Raw genomic sequence first — 20,121 nt, forward strand, 5'->3', positions numbered from 1 at the left:
AAGACATGAGACATAACTGTGACTTAACCCTTTGGGGTCTAACTAAGACATTTTTTTGCTATTTTTTGGTCCGCCTTTTGTAAAAATTACTCCAGAATCTCAACACTGTAATTCACAATCATGACAATTATATATTTTTTTTTCAGGACAAACTGGGCTATATAGAATATGTAAGCTGCAGTGATGTCACATGAATGTATAAATAATTAAAATGACCAAAAGACAAAAATAAAAAAAATAAAACGGAAATTGAATCTCACAGAAATGTATTCAGACCACACAGAGAACAATAAGGTTCAAGGTGTTTGGCTGTTGAAAAATGTTCTCCCAAATCATAAGAATTAGTGGGAGAAAAATGATCATTCTAACCAATACACATTAAAAGATACATACATTTTTTTACAGAGAAGTCCTGGCCTTTTTTTGTCCGTTTTTCTACAAAAGGTAAGCTCACAGCAGATTTTCATTGTTGGATTTATCCCTTTTATGAAGTCTCTGACACTGTTGTTCCAAGCTGGATTACAAACCGCCTGAAAGGATTACGATAGATCCCTATTAGAAAGCTACGGTGCTGACGAAGCAGCTGCAAGTTAAAGTTAAAGTCTCTACACCGCAGCGTTCTGGAGATATTCTAAAAAGAGTAACTAAAGTACTTTTCTGTCGTATACGACAGCGTCGACCCCACTAGTCAAATATCCTTTCCCATAAAGTGTCCCGGTCACTCTGGATAATCACAGAACACACTGTCAACAGTTTTCATTTCATCTTTCTACTGATAAAATAGCAACTAAATTTTTTGTAAGATAGGTTGAGGGTTTTTTTAAAAGGTAGAGATGTCAGAGACAAATTAAACTAAAACTCTTATAGGGGTGAGAAAAGTATGTTTTTCTGACAATAAAATCACACAACACATATTATTGAAGAAAGCCTCAGTTCTTTGCATCACCAGTAGAAACAGCGAGCTCTTACCGTGTGCTACCCAGCCATGCTTGCAGTTTTCACACTGCCTCCTCTTCAGCTTCCCAGGCTTGAAGCTGTCACAGTTACAGTTCACCAAAGTGCAGCAGATTGCCTGTTAAAAACACACAGTTGATCTTTTTTAAATGAGCACACAACAAAAAAAATAATCATGTTTTTACAACACAAAGTACCTCCATATCTTGATTTAAATACAATTCTATCAATCCAAAACAAATATTGAGTGTTTTCTTGTTCAAACACTTTTATCAAGCAGCTGATGCTGAATAATTCAAAACCCCAGACACACCCCTCAGTGTTTCATAAAATGAAATTAATGAATGAGTTTTAATGCAATTTGTGATTTTTAGGTTGTAGTGGGCTCAGTTTTAAAGCTAGAGTGAAGATGAGTGGTATCATATGAAACTAGAAAACCTAAAGAATCCATCGGTACCAACCATGTCATACTAGCTTGTCGTGAAAGAGATTAAATAATGCTCCAAACTTACGCAAAATTATGGCGAGGAAAAACTGACAAGGCCACTTTCAATGGAATCCCTTGACCTCTGACCTCAAGATATGTGAATGAAAATGGGTTCTATGGGTACCCACGAGTCTCCCCTTTACAGACTTGCCCACAAAAAAAAAGAAAATCCTGTTTTTACAACACGAAGCACCACCATATTTTTTGATTTAAATACAATTCTATCGATCCAAAACAAATATTGAGTGTTTTTTTTAACGCTTTTATCAAGCAGCTGATGCTGAATTATTTAAACCCCAGTCATACATTTTTTTTTTTTTTTGGGCTGCAGTATTTCATTAAATGAAAATATTCTCGTATTATTTCGTTCACATTTTTACAGACATATTTGATACTGTTGTTGAGTAGAATCTGAGCCGTGAGTGGTTCCGGTGAGTGTTTTTTAAAAAGGTTGAAGTGCTGTTTCTAAATTCCTAACATCAAAGATGTGACGTTATTGATGTTAAGCCCTTTTTTATATTTCCTATCACTCCAAAGGTATAATATTTCCAAGTGGTCACATGTGTATATACGCAGGAATGCAGCATAATAGCGCTATAATACTGAGTGTGCCCCGTCATCTCGTCCTTCTGTGGCTGCAGCGCTGCTTAACTTACAACAGCTCCATGAAAAATGTACAACCGTCAAGTTGCCCACGGAAACCCTAAAGAAAGAGCACAGATGCCTCGAGTCATTTCGCTCTCCCTTTGTGTATCACTCATTGCCGGGTTGGCCCTGCGAGTGCAGCGTTAGCACAGGTGTGTGTGTGTGTGAGTGTGTATGCCTTAGGCGTTGATTGATTGAGATGGTTTTGGTGGTCCAGGTGTGTCCGAGACCTTTTGGTTACTGTAGATAGGAACTGCCCTGCAGCACACTGACACACACACTCAGGTCAGAGGACTCCGTCCATTAGTGCATCTGCTAATGGGGGTTTATCTTTTCAGGATAAACATGCAGTGGACGGACTCAAAGTGAGGAGTGAATGGCATTAATGAGTCAAGTTTTCTGGGTAGCTGCTGACTTGGCAGCGACCCTGTGAGGAGAGGACTCACTGATGTACTAAAAAATGTCTCTCTCTCTCGCCGCGTTGGAAAAAAAAAAATCATTTACACACCAGGAACTGAGGGAAAAGCATCATCAGATTTATGATCAAAGCCGGTGTTGTTAGTGCTACATGGTGAAAAAAACCTCGGAGTGGCTGCACTACGCCACCTCTCTCCCTCTGCATCTATAATGCATGATCAGTGGGGGTTTTAGTATACATGAGCGGCATGCTTAGCTCCCTCACCGGAGCTCGCTCCCCTCTCCACGAGCGCAGAGAAAAGGGAGTGTGGGTGGGTGTATGGGGAACCTCCTCCTCATTTAGTGAGCCGCTTGGCTCTGCGCTCGAGGCTGGGCTTGTCCTTGAGATCTGGGATCACGTTATTTCACCTCACAATAACCTCCCATCATTAGGACGGATAAAGTGACCCGATGTTGAAGGTGGCGGCAGCTACCTGGCCTTGAAGCACAGCGGGGGCAGCTCCGGCCTTCAGTCCCGTGATATCCGTTTCTCTCTATCGCCCTCTCTGTCGGGTTTGATCTCCGGCCGGCTCGCCCAGCCTCCTCCGGACAGTGGCGAGGTGTAAAAAAAAAACAGCCCTTTGCTCATCTCTCAGCGACGTAATCCCATCATTACAGAGCACCAAGAACCAACACGGCCCAATTAGGCTAATCCCATCCCTCTGTGGGTGCACACACACACCTCCTGCTGCTGCTCACACTAATATACATCTCAATCAGGTGCCCCTGCTTGCTCACCAGCCTGTAACACACACACACACACATTCCTATGCACAGTGTGCTCTTTATCTTAATTAGCGATTCATTTCATGAGTTCCTGAGAAGAAGACGAAGAAGAAGAAGAAGAGGAGGAAGCATGGCAGCGCGGGGCGGGCCGGGGCTTGGTGACCGAGCCTCCTCACCATCTCTTTCTCTGTTCTGTTGTCACAACAAAGCCGCGGCTGCTCGCACGCATCACTGCAGTCGATGACAAGAAGACTAATTGCACAAAATGATGCGGCCGGGTCAGCGTGTGTTCTGAAGCCGGAGCTAACACGGTGTCGTTTCTTTATATCAGTGATGTGTGACAGAGTGGCCACACATCAACCCCTCCACCTTGAATACATTACACACGCCTCTAAGTAGCATCTCGCCAGTACATGTTGCATAAATGACTAATGGTGGTGGTGGTGGGGGGGCACACGCAATGAAGTCAGGGCTTCTTCAACTAAAACATAATAGTAGTGCAACAAAATACTAGGACTGTCAAAGTTAACACGATAATAACTCGTTTACGCAAAGTTGTTTTAACGCCACAAATTTCTTTAACGCATTAACGCAACTTGCGATTTTTAGGTTGTAGCGGGCTGAGTATTAAATCTAGAGAGAAGATACTGACATCATATGAAACTATAAAACCTAATGAATCCATCAGTACCAATCATGTCATACTAGCTTGTCGCGAATGAGGCTAAATAACGCTCCAATCTTACACTAAATTTTGGCGAGGAAAAACTGGCCTGGCCATTTTCAAAGGGGTCCCTTGACCTCTTACCTCCAGATATGTGAATGAAAATGGGTTCTATGGGTACCCACGAGTCTCCCCTTTACATACATGACCACTTTATGATAATCACATGCAGTTTGGGGCAAGTCATAGTCAAGTCAGCACACTGACACACTGACAGCTGTTGTTGCCTGTTGGGCTGCAGTTTGCCATGTTATGATTTGAGCATATGTTTTATGCTAAATGCAGTACCTGTGAGGGTTTCTGGAGAATATCTGTCATTGTTTTGTGTTGTTAATTGATTTGCACTAATAAATATATACAAACATTTGCATAAAGCAGCTTATTTGTCCACTCCCATGTTGATAAGAGTATTAAATACTTGACAAATCTCCCTTTAAGGTACATTTTGAACAGATAAAAAATGATTAATCAAAATTAGATATTTTAATCGATTGACAGCCCTAAAAAAAAAAACATTAAAAAGAAATTTAAATTGTTATTATTAGAGTTTTTTTTACTCTGCATAATAACTTTTCTTTTGCTATACCTAATTGTGTCACTTTTCCAGTGGGAACACAATACATACTCAAACAAACTGGTGCTGTGGAACTGGGGGAAAACTCTTACTAACAACTCCTACTACTAGTACTATACTACTAACTTACTTACTCACAAGGCTGCTTTATTAAAGTTAGTGCAGTCTGTTCATTAATAAATTAGTCAAATTCTCACTGAAGTGAGAAAAAAAAGAAGAAAAGTTCAACATTTACTGTTTCTCCAATGTGAGAATTTGCTTCTTATTTTCTGTTCTATATTATTATACAGTTCATATCATTGGATTTTTTTTAATGTTGGTCAAACAAAAAAAAAAAAGAAGCAATTTCAGAAACCTGTGATGGACATTTTCTCTATTTTCTGGCTTTTTAACGACAAAGCGATTGATTGATTAACCGAAAAAAACAATCAACAGATTAATCAATAATAAAAATAATCGTGACGTAACTGCTTTAAATATTGCAGCATATATTTATAAAAGCAACTATTTATCCGTTTAACTTTGAGGCTATAAAGGAAATTACAAGCGATAACAGTTCACACTGAGCGTATAGAGGAATGTAATAAAAAACAACTGAACAAAAATGTTTCTCTTTTATATCATTAGAGTTTTTTTTAGTCTGCATAATTTTTTTTTTTACCATACCTAATTTTGTATTAAATTAATTTTGTATTAACTCCGAGCTTCTCTTTCTGCATTCATTCATGATCTTGGAAAATAGAAATACTATCTAATAAAAAACTCTAAGTAGACATTTTTCCAGAGCTTTCAGCCACATCTTTTGAACACGTGTGATGACGTCTGAACTAACTATCTGCTGATGAAAACCCGGAATGAGCAAGTTAATGCAAAAATAGGATTTTAAATAGTGGGGAGGAATGAAATACTTTTAAAAACTCCTATGTGAATGTCGCAGAAGACATCTTTCATCTCTGGGTACTATGAATCTATACAGCCTTGGTTTTCTATCTGAATCTCTTTGTGTGGCGCTGGCAGCACTACCATAGCAAACCTTCATATATATATATTTTTTTTCTTTAAATTGAAAGCATATACAGCCTCAATGTGTATGTCTCCATGCAGCCACCAGCCCCTCAGTGTCAATCTATTTGTTGCAGTTAAAGGCGTTCTGTGCACTCAGAGGTCAGGCTGTGTAGGAAGGATAGATGGAGGCCATGACGGGAGGGTAAAGAGAGAGAAGGTGAGGTTAAGGAAAGAGGTGAAGAAGGCAGGGACGACATAAACACAACGACAACCCAGTCCCGGGTTTAAACACCTTTAAAAACACACGAGACAGCGGTGATGATTTCAGGTCAGTTAACCTGTATATAATATTTCTATATAGCAAAATTAACTATATTATCACGACTGATTAGAATCATTCAGAATTCAACCCAGTCAGCAAATTCGCTTCTTCAGTCCACTCTATCCTAAACAACAACGTACATTTCCCTTTTTTTCCTCAGCATGACTTTCAACAACAGATTTTTCGTGCGTTTTCCTACAAATGTGTTCCAGTCTTTTCAAAATAAAACTACTTAGGTTTAGGAATAGATCAACATGGTTAGGTTTAGGCAACACAAATACATAGAAAGTTTTAGGAATAGATTGTGGTTTGGGTTTAAATATCTTCAGAAGTGGTGTAACTTAAGTATGGACGTTACGTGACAAATAAATCATCGTTGACTTCTGGTTTCACACGGGACACGAACGCCGGTCTCCTATAGGCGAAAGTCCTGTGTTTTTTGACCAACCCGACTTCCTCCCTACGCGGCGTTTGCCACTCTTTATACTTCCTGGTTCACAATTACGTGGATTACATTTTGATTTCATGCTGACCAGCAAGAAAAAAACTAGAAATTTGTGTCTACACGTATCAATACATTCAATTTTGAGACTATTTCAAGAACTGCTGTGTAACTGGGCTGATATGGAACACCTGCTTCCTCAGTGCACTATATCCTAAACAATAATGTTGAAATTATGTTAAAGGTTTAAGACAATATTAATGTATAAAACAGTCTCACAGCAGTTCGTGAAGTCATGAAATTTCATCTATTTGATCTGTTCACATAGACACGAATTTCCCTTTTCTTTCGTGACGCTCAGCACGACTTTCAACAACAGATTTTTCATGTGTTTTCCTACAAACGTCCAGCAACGCGTGACGCACGTATCAATTTAGGTTTAGGAATAGATCAACTTGGTTAGGCTAAGGCAACAAAACTACTTAGTTAGGTTTAGGAAAGGATCGCGGTTTGGGTTAAAATAACTCCGGAAGTGCCGTCACTTAAGTACGGAAGTTACGTGACTTCTGGTTTCACACGGGACACGAACACCGGCCTCCTGGGCGATAAATCCTGTGTTTTTTGACCCACCCTATACGCGGCGTTCACCGCTCTCTATACTTTCCCGATAAACAATTACGTGGATTATATACGAATTGATTTCGTGCTGACCATCACGAAATAACTGGGCTGGTATAAAACACCTTTCCACATAAAAACACACAAGACATCAATGATGATTTCAGGTCAGTCAACCTGTAAACAGGATATTATTTCCATTTATTACACGGCTGTGTTGAATATTCGATTCTGATTGGTCAATCACGGCATCCTACGGTCTGTTATTTCTTTATAGCAAACCGTTGCTATGTATAACAGACCGTTGCTATGTATAACAGACCGTTGCTATGGGCGCAGCTCTGATGTCGGACTCTGGCAGACCGTTTTTGTGTCAAATTATTGATTTCTTAAGTAAGTAGCCGTGTAATATGCTGGTATAATGTACAGCGAGCCGGTTATTGTTGTGAAATAACATCGCCCTGTCGGGGTTTATTTCGCAACAACGACCGGCTTGCTGTACATTATCCCTTACTTAGTTAATATAACTATTATCAGCTGATTCTTGGCGTTCAAGTTTGCTTCTTCAGTCCACTCTATCCTTATATTAAATCATATTAACATTAGTTAATCTATGTGGTGACCTTTAGATATAGAGTGTGTGGATGTTATATATAAAAACGACATTATGCATTCGAAGACAGAGACAGAAAGAAAACAAAAATGTTCTGTGTGCTCAAAGTGGAACATCATCTTCATTCCTCTGCTGGGCTAACAGCCACGACATCCTTCACACCCACACACACACACACACACACACACACACACGCACACACACAAGAAATAAAATGAAATGGTCCTTTCTGGCTCTTAAAATAAAATCCTGCCATATGAATCCTGAATGGCCACGGAGACTCAGCAGAAGTGAACAGCTGCTTTGGACGGAGACAGTCCAGGGGACGGACGGGGGGACTTGTTGGCCTAATGCGCTGGAAAACTAATCAATTAGCAGCAGCTCGGCACTCACACACACTCACACACACACACACACATACACTGACTGACTAACTGACACTCAATGGGGGAAACAAGCGTTGCTGGTGCCAAAGAGTGAATAACAACAGGGCGATCAGCAGCTCCGAGGAAAGAGATCAGATTTTATTATCAGCCGTTAATCAGTTAACAAGACGATCACGGCTGGAGGGACGTGAAGGAGAGTTTCTCTGCTGATGGGAAACAGAAATGTGGCACCGATTTGATCCATTTAAAGGTTGACTTTTTGTACGAATTAAAACACATTTTCTTGAAAAACTTGGCGATAACTTTACGCAACACAGACTGGGAGCTCTGCTAGAAATTATGTTGACACCTAATATGTGGAAAAACAGCAAGATGTGGATTATAGTTCTGTTTATGATTATTATTAGCATTCATTATTCTTCTTTTTAGGATTTTAGAGATAGTGATACGACTTCCTATTAAAGCAGCATTTATAAAGGGTTCAGAAAGTGTAACTAATGAATGTATTAATGAATAATAAATTATTTACTAATGCTTTATAGATCAGTTATGAGAAAACAGTGTCAGGTTACAACATCCTTTTGGCCGGTGTTTATCCTCCAAACAACTAGTTCTGATTAAAGGTTTACAATGAACTGATAAAGTAACATTAGTAAATGATTTATAAAACAGTTTATAAACCCTTTATAAAGGCTGCTTTATTAGAAAGTTAGTTGATTAATCAATTAATCAAACAAAATAAAGAAACATTTACTGTTTCTCCAATGTGAGAATTATTATTTTCTGTTCTATATTATTATAAAGTTCATCTTTTATTGTTGGTCAAACAAAAAAAAAGCAATTTCTTGAACTTTTTTATGTATTTTCTGGCTTTTAATGACAAAGATTGATTAACCATGTAAACAATCAACAGATTAATCGATAATAAAATATAATAATAGCAACATGAAATGTAACTGCTTTTAGATTTCAGCAAAAACGTATAAAAGCAACTGTTTTATCCGTTTCACTTTGAAGTTATAAAGGAAATTACAAATGAAAATGTATAGCCAAACTCACATTGATATTGGAATGTAATAATAAAAAAAAAAATTAAAGAGTAACATATATTTAAATGGTCACTAAAAAACAAACGGCACAGCGATCAAGAAAAGCTGAACATTCACACACACATACACACAGAGAGGAAAATAAATATGTGATGCAGCCAGAACACACAGACAACTCTCAGGAATTCAGTGGGAGCGCGGTGTTCCTGGTACCACTCTCGCATCCTGCTCGTAACGCCGACTTCCACCAATAAAACCACCTCACAGCGCCAAAACTTGTAGCTGCGTTGACTACACACCACCATGGCCCCACCACCGCCGATCACAGTGCTGTGCGCGAGCGAAGAGAACACAGTCTCATAAATAAATCACGCCTTGGACCGGGTTGTGTATTTGACAGCGAGGCAGTAAAACGTTAATTGATGACAAGTGTTAGTTAAAGCGAGGTTACGATACATGAGCTGCTCAGCGGGGCGACGTGATCCGGCCTCAGCCTGCATGATTTAATGTCACTCACACTGAGGAAGAGGAAGCACTTTAACACGCAGCGCCAGATAAAAATGATTAAACATTGGACTTTTTTTATACGCAAAACCCCCTCAGCCTACAGAGCCACCCAGTTTTAAAGTAGAATACACGTTCCCTTAACGGTGCATTGGACCTGAAAAGGAGAAGACAAACCCAGGGAAAAGCCTGAGCGAGTACAAGTAGTGACAGGCTGTGTTTGAGCCTATTAAGAGTCCAAAGACAGCGTGAACAACTCATTATTTCATACTCATCCAGCAGTCAATCACAAGAAAGCACACACATGTTCCAACACTGACGCGCACAAAGAAGGTAGCAGATCTTTTACCTGAATATCCATGAGAAAAAGGGTTGGCTTCTTTAAAGGAAAAAAAAAAAAAAGACAATGTGGTGTTGGTTGGTGGTGGAGGTGGGGAGGGAGGGTGGGGTAGGGGGGAGAGAGAGAGAAGAGGAGAAGAGGAGAAGGAGGCGAGCCAAAGTTTGGCTTCCTGGTGTATGTGGCTCCCCGTTAGGAACTCGAAGGGAGTGTTTGGCTCGGAGAGGGAGCAAATGAGGGGAACATGTTAGTACACTGAGTCTGAGAGAGTTTGGCTCCCAGCTACGCTCTGATTCATATCAGATCTCAAACCCCCCCTTCTCCTCTCCTCGCCTGCCTCTTGACAATCTTGTCACATCTGGCTGACAAATCCTCACAAGCCTTTTGGTGGCAGCGCGGAGCAAACGCAAGGGGTGGCTGCTGCGAGTTTAAGGGGGGTACGTTGGGGGCCAGCTCGAGGAGACGCTGAAGGGGGGTAAAAGGCTGGAGCAGATACACCCCCCCCCCCCCCCCCCCCCCACCAGCACCAGCACCACCACCATCCTCTCACGGATGGACCATCATGAAGCTAATGAAGCTGACGAGGCTGGCAGGGTGCACACACACACAAAGCGAAGCGCAACTCTGTGAAGACGAGCAGGGGCCCTATATGTGTGTGTGTGTGTGTGTGTGTGTGTGTGTGTGTGCGCCCCGGGGCCCTGCAGCACTAAAGAGAAACACCCACAGAAAGAGTTGTTGGAGGAGGTGGAGAAGAAGAGAAGGAAACAAGCGACAGAAAGAGGGAGATAGCAGCAAGCATAAAGAGATAGGACATGAGTGTGTGTTAAAGGAAAGACGCACACACACACACCACACACACACACGCACACACACACCTCACACACACACACACACACATAAATCTAAATCACTTTCATGGATTGCTGGAGTAATGGCCTCTCACACAATGGAAAAGGCAACCTGTTAGAGGAGCATATAAAATGTTCTCCTCACACGGAGAGATGATGGCAGATTATAATTTGTTTAACATTATATTTGTTATTATTATATTTTGATTTAGATATTTGTAAAAATGTAACAACTAATAAATACCAAACTGAATTCACTCTGCTCTGCAATTATCTAAAAACGTAACGTGTTTAACATTAAAAGTTGTAGATATGAATTTATTTTACATACCTTGAGATAAAATATATAATCATAGCAACTCATCAGATTTTTTTTTAATTTAGTAGCATTCTCGTTATTATGAGGCTCAAAATAGATAATGAAGATGATGAATGACAATTTGTTATAAAACAAATTGCTGACATTTAGACGTGTGTGTGTGTATGTGCGTGCATGTGCGCACGTGTAAGTGTTGAATTTATGTACACCATGTGTACGTAGGTGCAAGGTACACCTGTATAGGCTGTGCAGACATACCAATTTCTGTTAAGGTATATTGTATATATATATATATATATACAGTATATGCATGTTTCTATATTATTATTTGTACGCCAGGTATTGTTATGCACAATATAACATGAATCAATTTAAGTTGAATTGTTTTGGATCTGTATATGTACACATGTTCTTTTCTGTCAACATGAATTAATAAAAAGTTGTTCTCAACAAAAAAAGATTAAGCGTCTATTTAATTTTTTTAATAAATAAAAAATTGTGGTAAAAAAATTAAGTAATAAATAAGTAAGTGGCCTTTTCAATTAGCTGTTTTTATTTCAGCTTTGATGATCTGACAGTATTTCATTTATTAAATCTATCTCATAATGTTGTGGAAGTTAAAGTCCAGCCTGTCTGATGCTGCTCCTCTCTCCTCTAACAGCGAATAAAAACACAATTTGTTTCTCCTCCAACTGTTTAGCACTGATTACACACACACACACACACACACACACACACACACACAGACACACACACATACTGTACACACACACACACAGGCGTGGATAGTGTGTTGCCGCTACAGCCACCGCCGCCACCAACACGCAGACAGCTCAGCTAATTGTTACATTATGGCTGCAGCAAAACATTAGGCTGCTCTTAAATTACATTGCAATAGGCTGTGGCCGGCAGCCAGGAGGCTACAGGAGGCTACAGGAGGCTACAAGAGGCTACAAGAGGCTACAAGAGGCTGCAGGAGGCTACAGGAGGCCAGACCGCTCTGCTCCCCAAACTACAGATGGGTGGACGGATGGAGAACAGGCCCAGGTGAGGACTGGAGGCTGGTTCTCTCTCCTCACAGGAGATTACTGTCTTTAGGACGAGGGTACAATAAAATAAATGGATAAAGTTCATAGGATTGATTAGAATGAATCAAAAGAAAAATGCAGAACATGATTTGAGAAAAGCGGCTGAAATTGAGAAAAGAAATTAAATAAGAGTCCTTCGCCGCTGAGAGAGGACGTCCAACTTGTCTGTTATTGTTTACTGGGAGTTGTGTCTCTGGATTCTGGGAAGGCATGTGAGGACAATCTCTGTCCACGCTGACCGCGGCGAAGACATTCTCATTTGCTTACAAAAAAATGTCAGCTTTTTTGGGTGAGTTTTGAAAAGTTTCAAGAAAGCTGACTGTTTAAAAAAACTGTCAATTACCAAACAGCTGGCATCAAATGACGCTCACTTATTCATTGATCAGATAGTTCCTAATTGAATTTTTTTTTAAATGCTAATTTTATACTATTTTATTAAGGCAAAGTTTTTGTAGTTCTTTTGTTTTTAGAAACTGCTGAAAAAAAATGAACATTTCTAAAAAAGAAAGTTATCAGAAAAAAATCATTTTGGTATAATACTGAAACTCGTTTTCTCACTAACGCTACCCAGCTCTATTGATCACCATGTGACAACTTGTAACAACAAATCCTAATAAATCAGCATAAATCAGCATTTTTCTCTGGCACACATAAAGTAGTGAACGTCTTCAATCCCGAAACATTTCTCCCTCAAAGTCTCTGATCTCCGTAATAAACTCCTTCCACTTTGCTTTTGTCAAACATATCCTTCTGGTGTGTGTGAACAGACAGTGAATAGCAGCGTCTCTCTTACCTCGGCCATTGTCATTTAGTCGGATGTTTCCAAGGATACCGTGGAGTTTGCCATTCCCCGCGAGTCCCACAAAACAACTGCCTCCAACTCTCCCCGTCCGCACAAATACTAACGCAAAAGAGCCATCACACACAGCAGCATCTCCTTCAACAACACAGACACCGACACACACACATGTACTCTGTCTGCTCTCTCACACACACACTGAGCCACCAACAAAAAAAAGAGACGTAGTAGTGCTTCAAACACACACACACATACACTCGCTCAAACACACACACACACACACGCCTCCTCTGCTTTCTCTCCTCTAATGTTGCCGTGGACTGGCTCTAAACTACTCAAGATGTTCAGTGTGTGTGTGTTGAAACTGGGCACAGGGGATTGGAATGAGATCCTCCCACTCGGCATTCTCACCTCAGGAGCTGCTCCCTCCCTATAGCCTGCACACACACACACACACACACACACATATGGAGGTGTGCATGCTCTTTCACTCACACACACACACATGTCTACCCCCTCAGAGTCACAGGGCAGTCCCCTCACAGCTGGCTGGAAGAGGGCATGACACTCATCTTTCACAGAGATTTGATCAAAAGGAATCACAAAGGCTGGAGGCTCTCCTAATGCAGTCAGGGGAGAGACTCTCTCTCCTCTCTCTCTGTCTGTCTGAGTAATGCCCTAAATCAACGCTGCCCCTCTTAGTGCACACACAGCCCAGTGTGTGTGTGTGTGTGTGTGTGTGTCTGGATTCACCTTAACACAGCTCTGTGAACAGCCTCCATAACAAGTTATGCCTTGTGCCGTCAGGAATGTGTCAGCGTCTGTGTTGAGTGTTTCTCGGGAGGAGGGGGACTTCACACATGACAAAAACTAAATCTGTGTTATCTTATAGGGAATACGTGGACCTCATACTGGCCAACCTTGAGACCTTAAGAAAAAGGGAGGATTTCGAAACCTAAGCGGGGGAGTCTGGGGGGCGTCCCCTCAGAAATATTTGAGTTACAGAGACTTTGTTTCCTGCATTCTGGTGACTTTAAAGGAGTGAAACTAACAAAATAATGAGTACACTGCAACACATACTTGCTAACCCTCCAGATTTCCCCGGGAGACTCCTGTTTTTCATTGCACTCTTCCCAGTTTCGTCCCGGGGTCATAATTCCACCGAATTTCTCCGGAATTTTCACAATTTTTTTTCCTTTTCGTTATCTCAGCCTGTTTCTGGAATTGAACAGTGTGTATAATCCACACTATTTCCACCCGGACGACAATAGAGCTACAGTAACTGTCGATTCCTAGCGGAAGAGAGCAGTCTACACTCTTGACGCAGCGCAGTTTGAGCTCATGTTTGAGCTGCGCTCGCCGCAGCGTGCAGCGCCCAAAGTTGGGCTTTGCTCGATGCAGCGAAAAGCTGTCGTGGCGCGGCGCAAGCCGTTAGAAATAACGTGTTTCAGAGCGCAGTGGTGGTGTTGTCGCGTTGTATCTGAAAGGACCTTCGGTGAGTGAGAGCAAGAGCAAGAATAGATATAAACAGATGAATATTAGTTTATGTTAGAGATTCACACGCCAAGTTCACACCACAGGGGCGAATTATTCAGAGTTAAAGGTACAATCAACCCATTTTTCTGGGTAAAGACCCCACGAATCCTCTCTATTTTTAAGGTCTCAAGATTGGCAAGTATGCAACAACACCATTTTTATGTTAAACTTTTAATTTTACCTTTAACTCCCAGGAAAGAAAGCTGAATAATTCGCCCCTCTGGTGTGAACTTGGTGTGTGAATCTCTGGCATAAACTAATATTCATCAGTTTTTATATATATTTTTGCTCCTGCTTGAGTCTTTCTTTCTCTTAGTTCTCTCCATTTCTCTCTCACTCACTGAAGGTCCTTTCAGACACAACGCAACAACGTCACCACTGCGCTCTGAAACTCGTTATTTCCAAGTTTGGAGCGTTAACAAGCTAGTATGACATGGTTGGTACCGATGGGTTCTTTAGGTTTCTTTAGTGACATATGATACCCGTATATTCACTCTAGCGTTAATGTGTTAAAGCAGTTAATGGTGTTAAAACAAATTTGCGTTAACACATTATGGCGTTAACTTTGAAATTAAGATTTTAAAACAAATACTGCTCAATTATCTTTTCTAAAATCTGGTATTGCATTGGTACTTATAGAAAGACTTTACAAATGCCCAGCTCTTGTGTTAAAGCTAAATAAAAATAAGCCACGTGTTTGTCAGGCAGTTAAGAGCTACAGTGAACATAAAGGGCAGATCCTTTTTGATGACGTTCTGCCTCCTATTGAATCTATATTATGAAACACAAAAGATCAAGATTTCCCATTCGTAAGCACAGCTGAATGCTGACGGGAGATGCTGTGTACAAGTTCAAAACTGTGTGAAATGACACAAACACATTAGAGACGAGCTTTAAAGTGTTGACCTTACCTAATGAAAAAGGACTGCCACTTAATTCCATATGTTTTCTACAACTTATATATATATCTATTCAACTGATGGTGATTTCATATACAGGATAGCTGCGTTAGATTCATCAAATACGGGTTACGGTCACAGTTTTCACCCCTCGTCCTTTACTCTTACTTTTCTGTTTCTGTGTCTTTTTTTTCTTTCCTTCTTTTCCTCTCCGTGGCGGAGGGAAAGCTCTGATGAGTTTAGCCATTAGAGGCATCTGCTAATCCACAAATTACACAGCAAGTTTAAACAGGTACACCTGGTGTGCTCCACCTGTGGCAACTTCAGGGAGGAAGGGAGGAGGGAGTCGGGGGGGATAAAGCCACCAAGCTGAGACACACTTTAAAGGGTTCAGTAGATAGAAAGCACAAACAGACTTTAATTCTTTTTTTTCTTTAAATCATTAGTTGATGAATTAATTGACATAAAAATAAATGAGCACTATAATAATCAATTAATCATTAGTAAGTCATCATAATCGTGGGACAAAGGTGTCAAACATCCTACAGTGGGCATTTTTCATTAAATTAAAGACCATGATTAACCGAAATGATTGGCAGATTAATGAATAATGAAAGTAATCTTTAGTTGCAGACCTACTTGGTATTAGAGCTTTGATTCTCTCCCAGAACCCGATTGAGCCCGACCCGAACCCAGCTGTAATTTTTCAAAATTCCCCTGGGCTTGAATCAGGTCGGGTTTGTGCCAATTTCCTGGTGTTTGTTATTTATTTATTAATTGATATATTAAAAAACAAACGAGTGAACAGGCTGCTCTCGTTCACTGTTCGTACTTATACCTACGAAAAGTAATGCGCTGTAATTCGTATATGATTGTGAGCCAGGACGAGCAGGGCTGCCGCTGAGGAAGTAGTATAGTATATAGCAGTATAAAGAGCAACAAAGTCTGTGTAGGGAGGAGGAGGCTGGTGTGGATGGATGGATGGATGGATCAAACAAAACACAGGACATTAACCCAGGAGAATGGCGTTTTAAATTGATACGTGCGTCACGTGTTGCTGGACAATTGTAGGAAAACGCACGAAAAATCCATTATTGAAAGTCGTGCTGAGCATCACGAAAAAAAAGGGAAATTTGTGTCTATGTAGACGAATCAAATAGATTAAAATTCATGACTTCACGAACTGCCATGAGACTGTGTTGTACATTAACATTGTTTTAAACTGATAACATCATTTCAGCATTGTTGTTTAGGATAACTAAGGGTAACTTCTAACAAAGGGTAACTTAAGTTACGCCACTTACGGTGTTATTTTAACCCAAACCGCAATCTTTTCCTAAACCTGACTAAGTAGTTTGTTGCCTAAGACTAACTAAGTTGTTTTTTTTTCCTAAACCTAACTAAGTAGTTTTACTGCCTAAACCTAATGAAGTTGTTTCGTGTGAAGACAGAAGTTTATTTTGAAAAGACTGTATGCATGTAACAAGTAGAAAACAAACCAAACAGAGGAATAACTTTGTAAGATATCATATCATCACTCAGTGCCAGTTTGCTGCCTAAGCCTAACCAAGTAGATTTTTTCCTAAACTTAACTAAGTAGTTTTATTTTGAAAAGACTGGAGCGGAAATTGACACCTGCGTCAAGTGTTGCTGGACATTCGCAGGAAAAAGTGCAAAAAATAAGTTGTTGAAATTCTGATTTATTGCTGGACATTCGTAGGAAAACACTCAAAAAATAACTAATAACTTCGTAAAATATCACACAAACCGTTGTATGAGGATACATTGCAATGCAGCACCTCCAAAAGTCCCTGCACCATATTTATATAATTTAACAGCTTCTTGTATAATCTCATTTGTCTACTTTTAGGGGGTTCAGTGCCTTGCTAAAAGGTAACTCAACTGAAGTGGAAGGGAAGAGCGTTACTCATCCACTTTCCCCGCCCACATTCTCCCAGCGAGGAACTCACCCTGACAAGCCTCCAATCATGAACCTGCTTCTCTAACCTCTAGGCTAGCAACACCCCCTGACTTGACATTCACAAATTTGCCAAGCAGCCGCGCTAACTGATAAAAATGCAGCTAATGGCCCTTGAAGTTGGACATTAAAACTGCATTACTTTCCACGGGAGATCAAAGCCGTTCTTATTTGTGAAAAGCCCAAAAATGTTATGAGGTTACATATATGGATGAGAGACACCCCGTCAAGGCATGTAACGCAGGGTTGGAAAGCCCTCCACTCCCCTGCGGTCGTCCAGGCAAGCAGATCTGCTTACCGGTCTTGTATTTATTCCATACCTAAGGGATGCATACCAAACACAGCCCCAGACCTGGCCTGGATTAGGTCTGCACTGCCTGTCAGATTGCTGCTCCCTGGGCTGGAGCGCGGCAGACGTATTTGCGCCCCGGGGGCTGAGCGTAGAAGCTGCAGCTAAAACCACAGCAAATAAACTCCATGTGCAGCAGAACAGGTCACGCTGCCTACTTACATGTCTGTCATTAGCCTTCCTGCAGGGGGAGAGTGAAACGGGCCTGAGTACTTGAGCAGATGAGCAGCTCTGGGAGAGCATTACACACTCCTTTACACTTTCTTTATTTGATGAAGCCTGGCAAAATACTGCTCGCGCGTACACTTGCACTCTGTCATTGTTGGCGAGTATATATCAGATGTATCACCTACTACATGTGAGGATTTAAGGAGCCACCTGAAAGGATTTCATGACTGTTACCTTCCCATGAAGATCGAATTGCTGTTACGACCCGAATAAAGTGACCGATACTCACTCCCAACTCGTCAAGTACCCTTTAGCGTCTGTATGAGACGCAACAGGCTTTCAACTAACTCCAATGTAAACACATACACATCAACTGACGTAGTTTAAGGTAGAGACGTGCATTCCAAGCAAAAATACTATCCGATAATCACTGGGAACTAGTCGTTGATTTTTCAAAAATTGCCGCATACCACCACTCGTGGGGAGCGAAAGAGACACAGTGGGGGAAAATGGCATGAAGGGTCGGCACATTTTCCCATCTAACGCTATGGATTAAGAGTTTATTTCAACCATATCGTTGGAACAGTGGAAGAGGCCGGTGCCAAGACAAACCAAGACGGTTTTGGTGAGTTTTATTTTGTTTCTGTTGGGTTTGAATAACGATATGTTCCGCTGCTGGAACAGCTGATCTACCTGCTGAAACTACAAGCGTGACACACACACACAAACACACACACCTTCGCTGACAGAAAAGTGGTGTCGTGGTGTGGGGCGGCATCTCCCTCACTGGCAAAACAAGGCTTGTCATCATTGAAGGCCATCTCAATGCAGTGAGATATCGGGATGAGATTCTGCAGCCAGTGGCGATCCCATATCTCCACAATCTGGCACCTAACTTCATCCTCCAAGAAACAACGCTCGCCCCCACAGAGCCAGGGTTATCACAGACTACCTCCACAATGTGGGAGGAGAGAGAATGGAACGGCCTGCCAAGAGTCCAGACCTCAACCCAATTCAACACTTGTGGGATCAGCTTGGGCGTGCTGTACGTGTTAGAGTGACCAACACAACCACGCTGGCTGACCTGCAACCAATCCTGGTTGAGGAATGGAACGCCATCCCACAGCAACGTGTGACCAGGTTGGTGACCAGCATGAGGAGGAGTTGCCAGGCTGTTGTGGCTGCGTATGGATCTTCCACCGCTACTGAGTCAGTACCAACAGGAGAATACACTGTTTACCATTGGCAGAGCATTTTGGAACGTTTTACTTGGGCGCTCCCCACATAATCAGCTGTGCTGCTCATCCCACAAATGCATGATCCTTACAAGTGGGACATCATTGTGAAGGTAAATAAACAGGCTTTCCAATGATGTCAAATACAATGCAAATTAGTATTGTAACAACAGAGAAATAATCGACCAAACACAAGTTTCCAAACTTTCTTGTTCCAAGTTTATTTTTAAGACAGGATGATAGTCGCATAAAGTAGTCGATTTTTTTTTATAATTTAATGACTATTCAAAAAATCTAAAAACTCAGTAGACCGCTGTTCATGTCCCGTGTGAGTCAATGTTTACTTATTTTACCCTAACTTTTGTTGCATAACAAAACCTAATTATTTTAACCCAAACCACGATCTTTTCCTAAACCTAACCGAGTACTTTTGTTGCCTAAACCTAACCAAAAACAACTACCTAAAAACTAAGTATACCTATGTTTACTTTGAAGTTTATTTTGAAAAGACACTGTATGCATGCCATGTAACAAGCGGAAACTATAAGTTTCCTGTGAACACAGAAGTTTATTTTGAAAAGACACTACGCATGTAACGAGAGGAAACTGACAGGCCGTCCCTGACACGTCCAAAACTAACTTTAGAGCAGAGGTGGGCAATTATTTTTCTGAGAAACCCAGATTGTTGCCAGATTGGGACCAAACAAATTCTGTCAGATGTAACCTCTACTTTTATCACTAGATTAAATTATAGAAAACATACTGCTTACTTATTTTTCAGCATTTATTATACTGAAAATCATTCCAAAAAGCATATCATTAAGAAAACTACATCACAGGAGTCTTTGAACCGTACAGGACTGACTGTTTCGGGTAGTAATGTTTCCATTAACCAAACTCAACATTTACCTTAACATTACATTGCCTTCTTTCGTTGCATGCAGCTTTGTAAAAATTCCTTGCTGGTTTTGTAGCTTAGCTAACAATCCCTCGGCTGTCCTCACCTTCTCATCTCCAGATAGGTTTCTGTATTTTTCTGCATGTTTTGTCTCGAAGAGAC

At 40.9% G+C, this 20,121-nt stretch overlaps 1 protein-coding gene across 3 annotated transcripts in view; it reads right to left on the reverse strand.

The window, feature by feature from the left end:
- bnc1 (basonuclin 1) overlaps window positions 1-20,121 on the reverse strand; it is a 68,908-nt gene that overhangs the window by 9,490 nt on the left and 39,297 nt on the right. The window contains exons 1-2 of one of the 3 annotated variants that reach the window (XM_037756822.1): window positions 12,891-13,231; window positions 970-1,072 (exon numbers count right to left, since the gene is read on the reverse strand). In XM_037756822.1, coding sequence (XP_037612750.1) covers window positions 970-1,072; window positions 12,891-12,905 — 118 coding nt within the window. In that variant the 5' untranslated portion in view covers window positions 12,906-13,231. Of the gene's footprint in view, window positions 1-969; window positions 1,073-9,854; window positions 10,502-12,890; window positions 13,232-20,121 lie in introns of those variants that run through there. The other 2 variants (XM_037756823.1, XM_037756816.1) reach the window with 2 other exon arrangements.

Source organism: Sebastes umbrosus, chromosome 2 (genome assembly GCF_015220745.1).
Source record: "Sebastes umbrosus isolate fSebUmb1 chromosome 2, fSebUmb1.pri, whole genome shotgun sequence".
Taxonomy (NCBI): Eukaryota; Metazoa; Chordata; class Actinopteri; order Perciformes; family Sebastidae; genus Sebastes; species Sebastes umbrosus.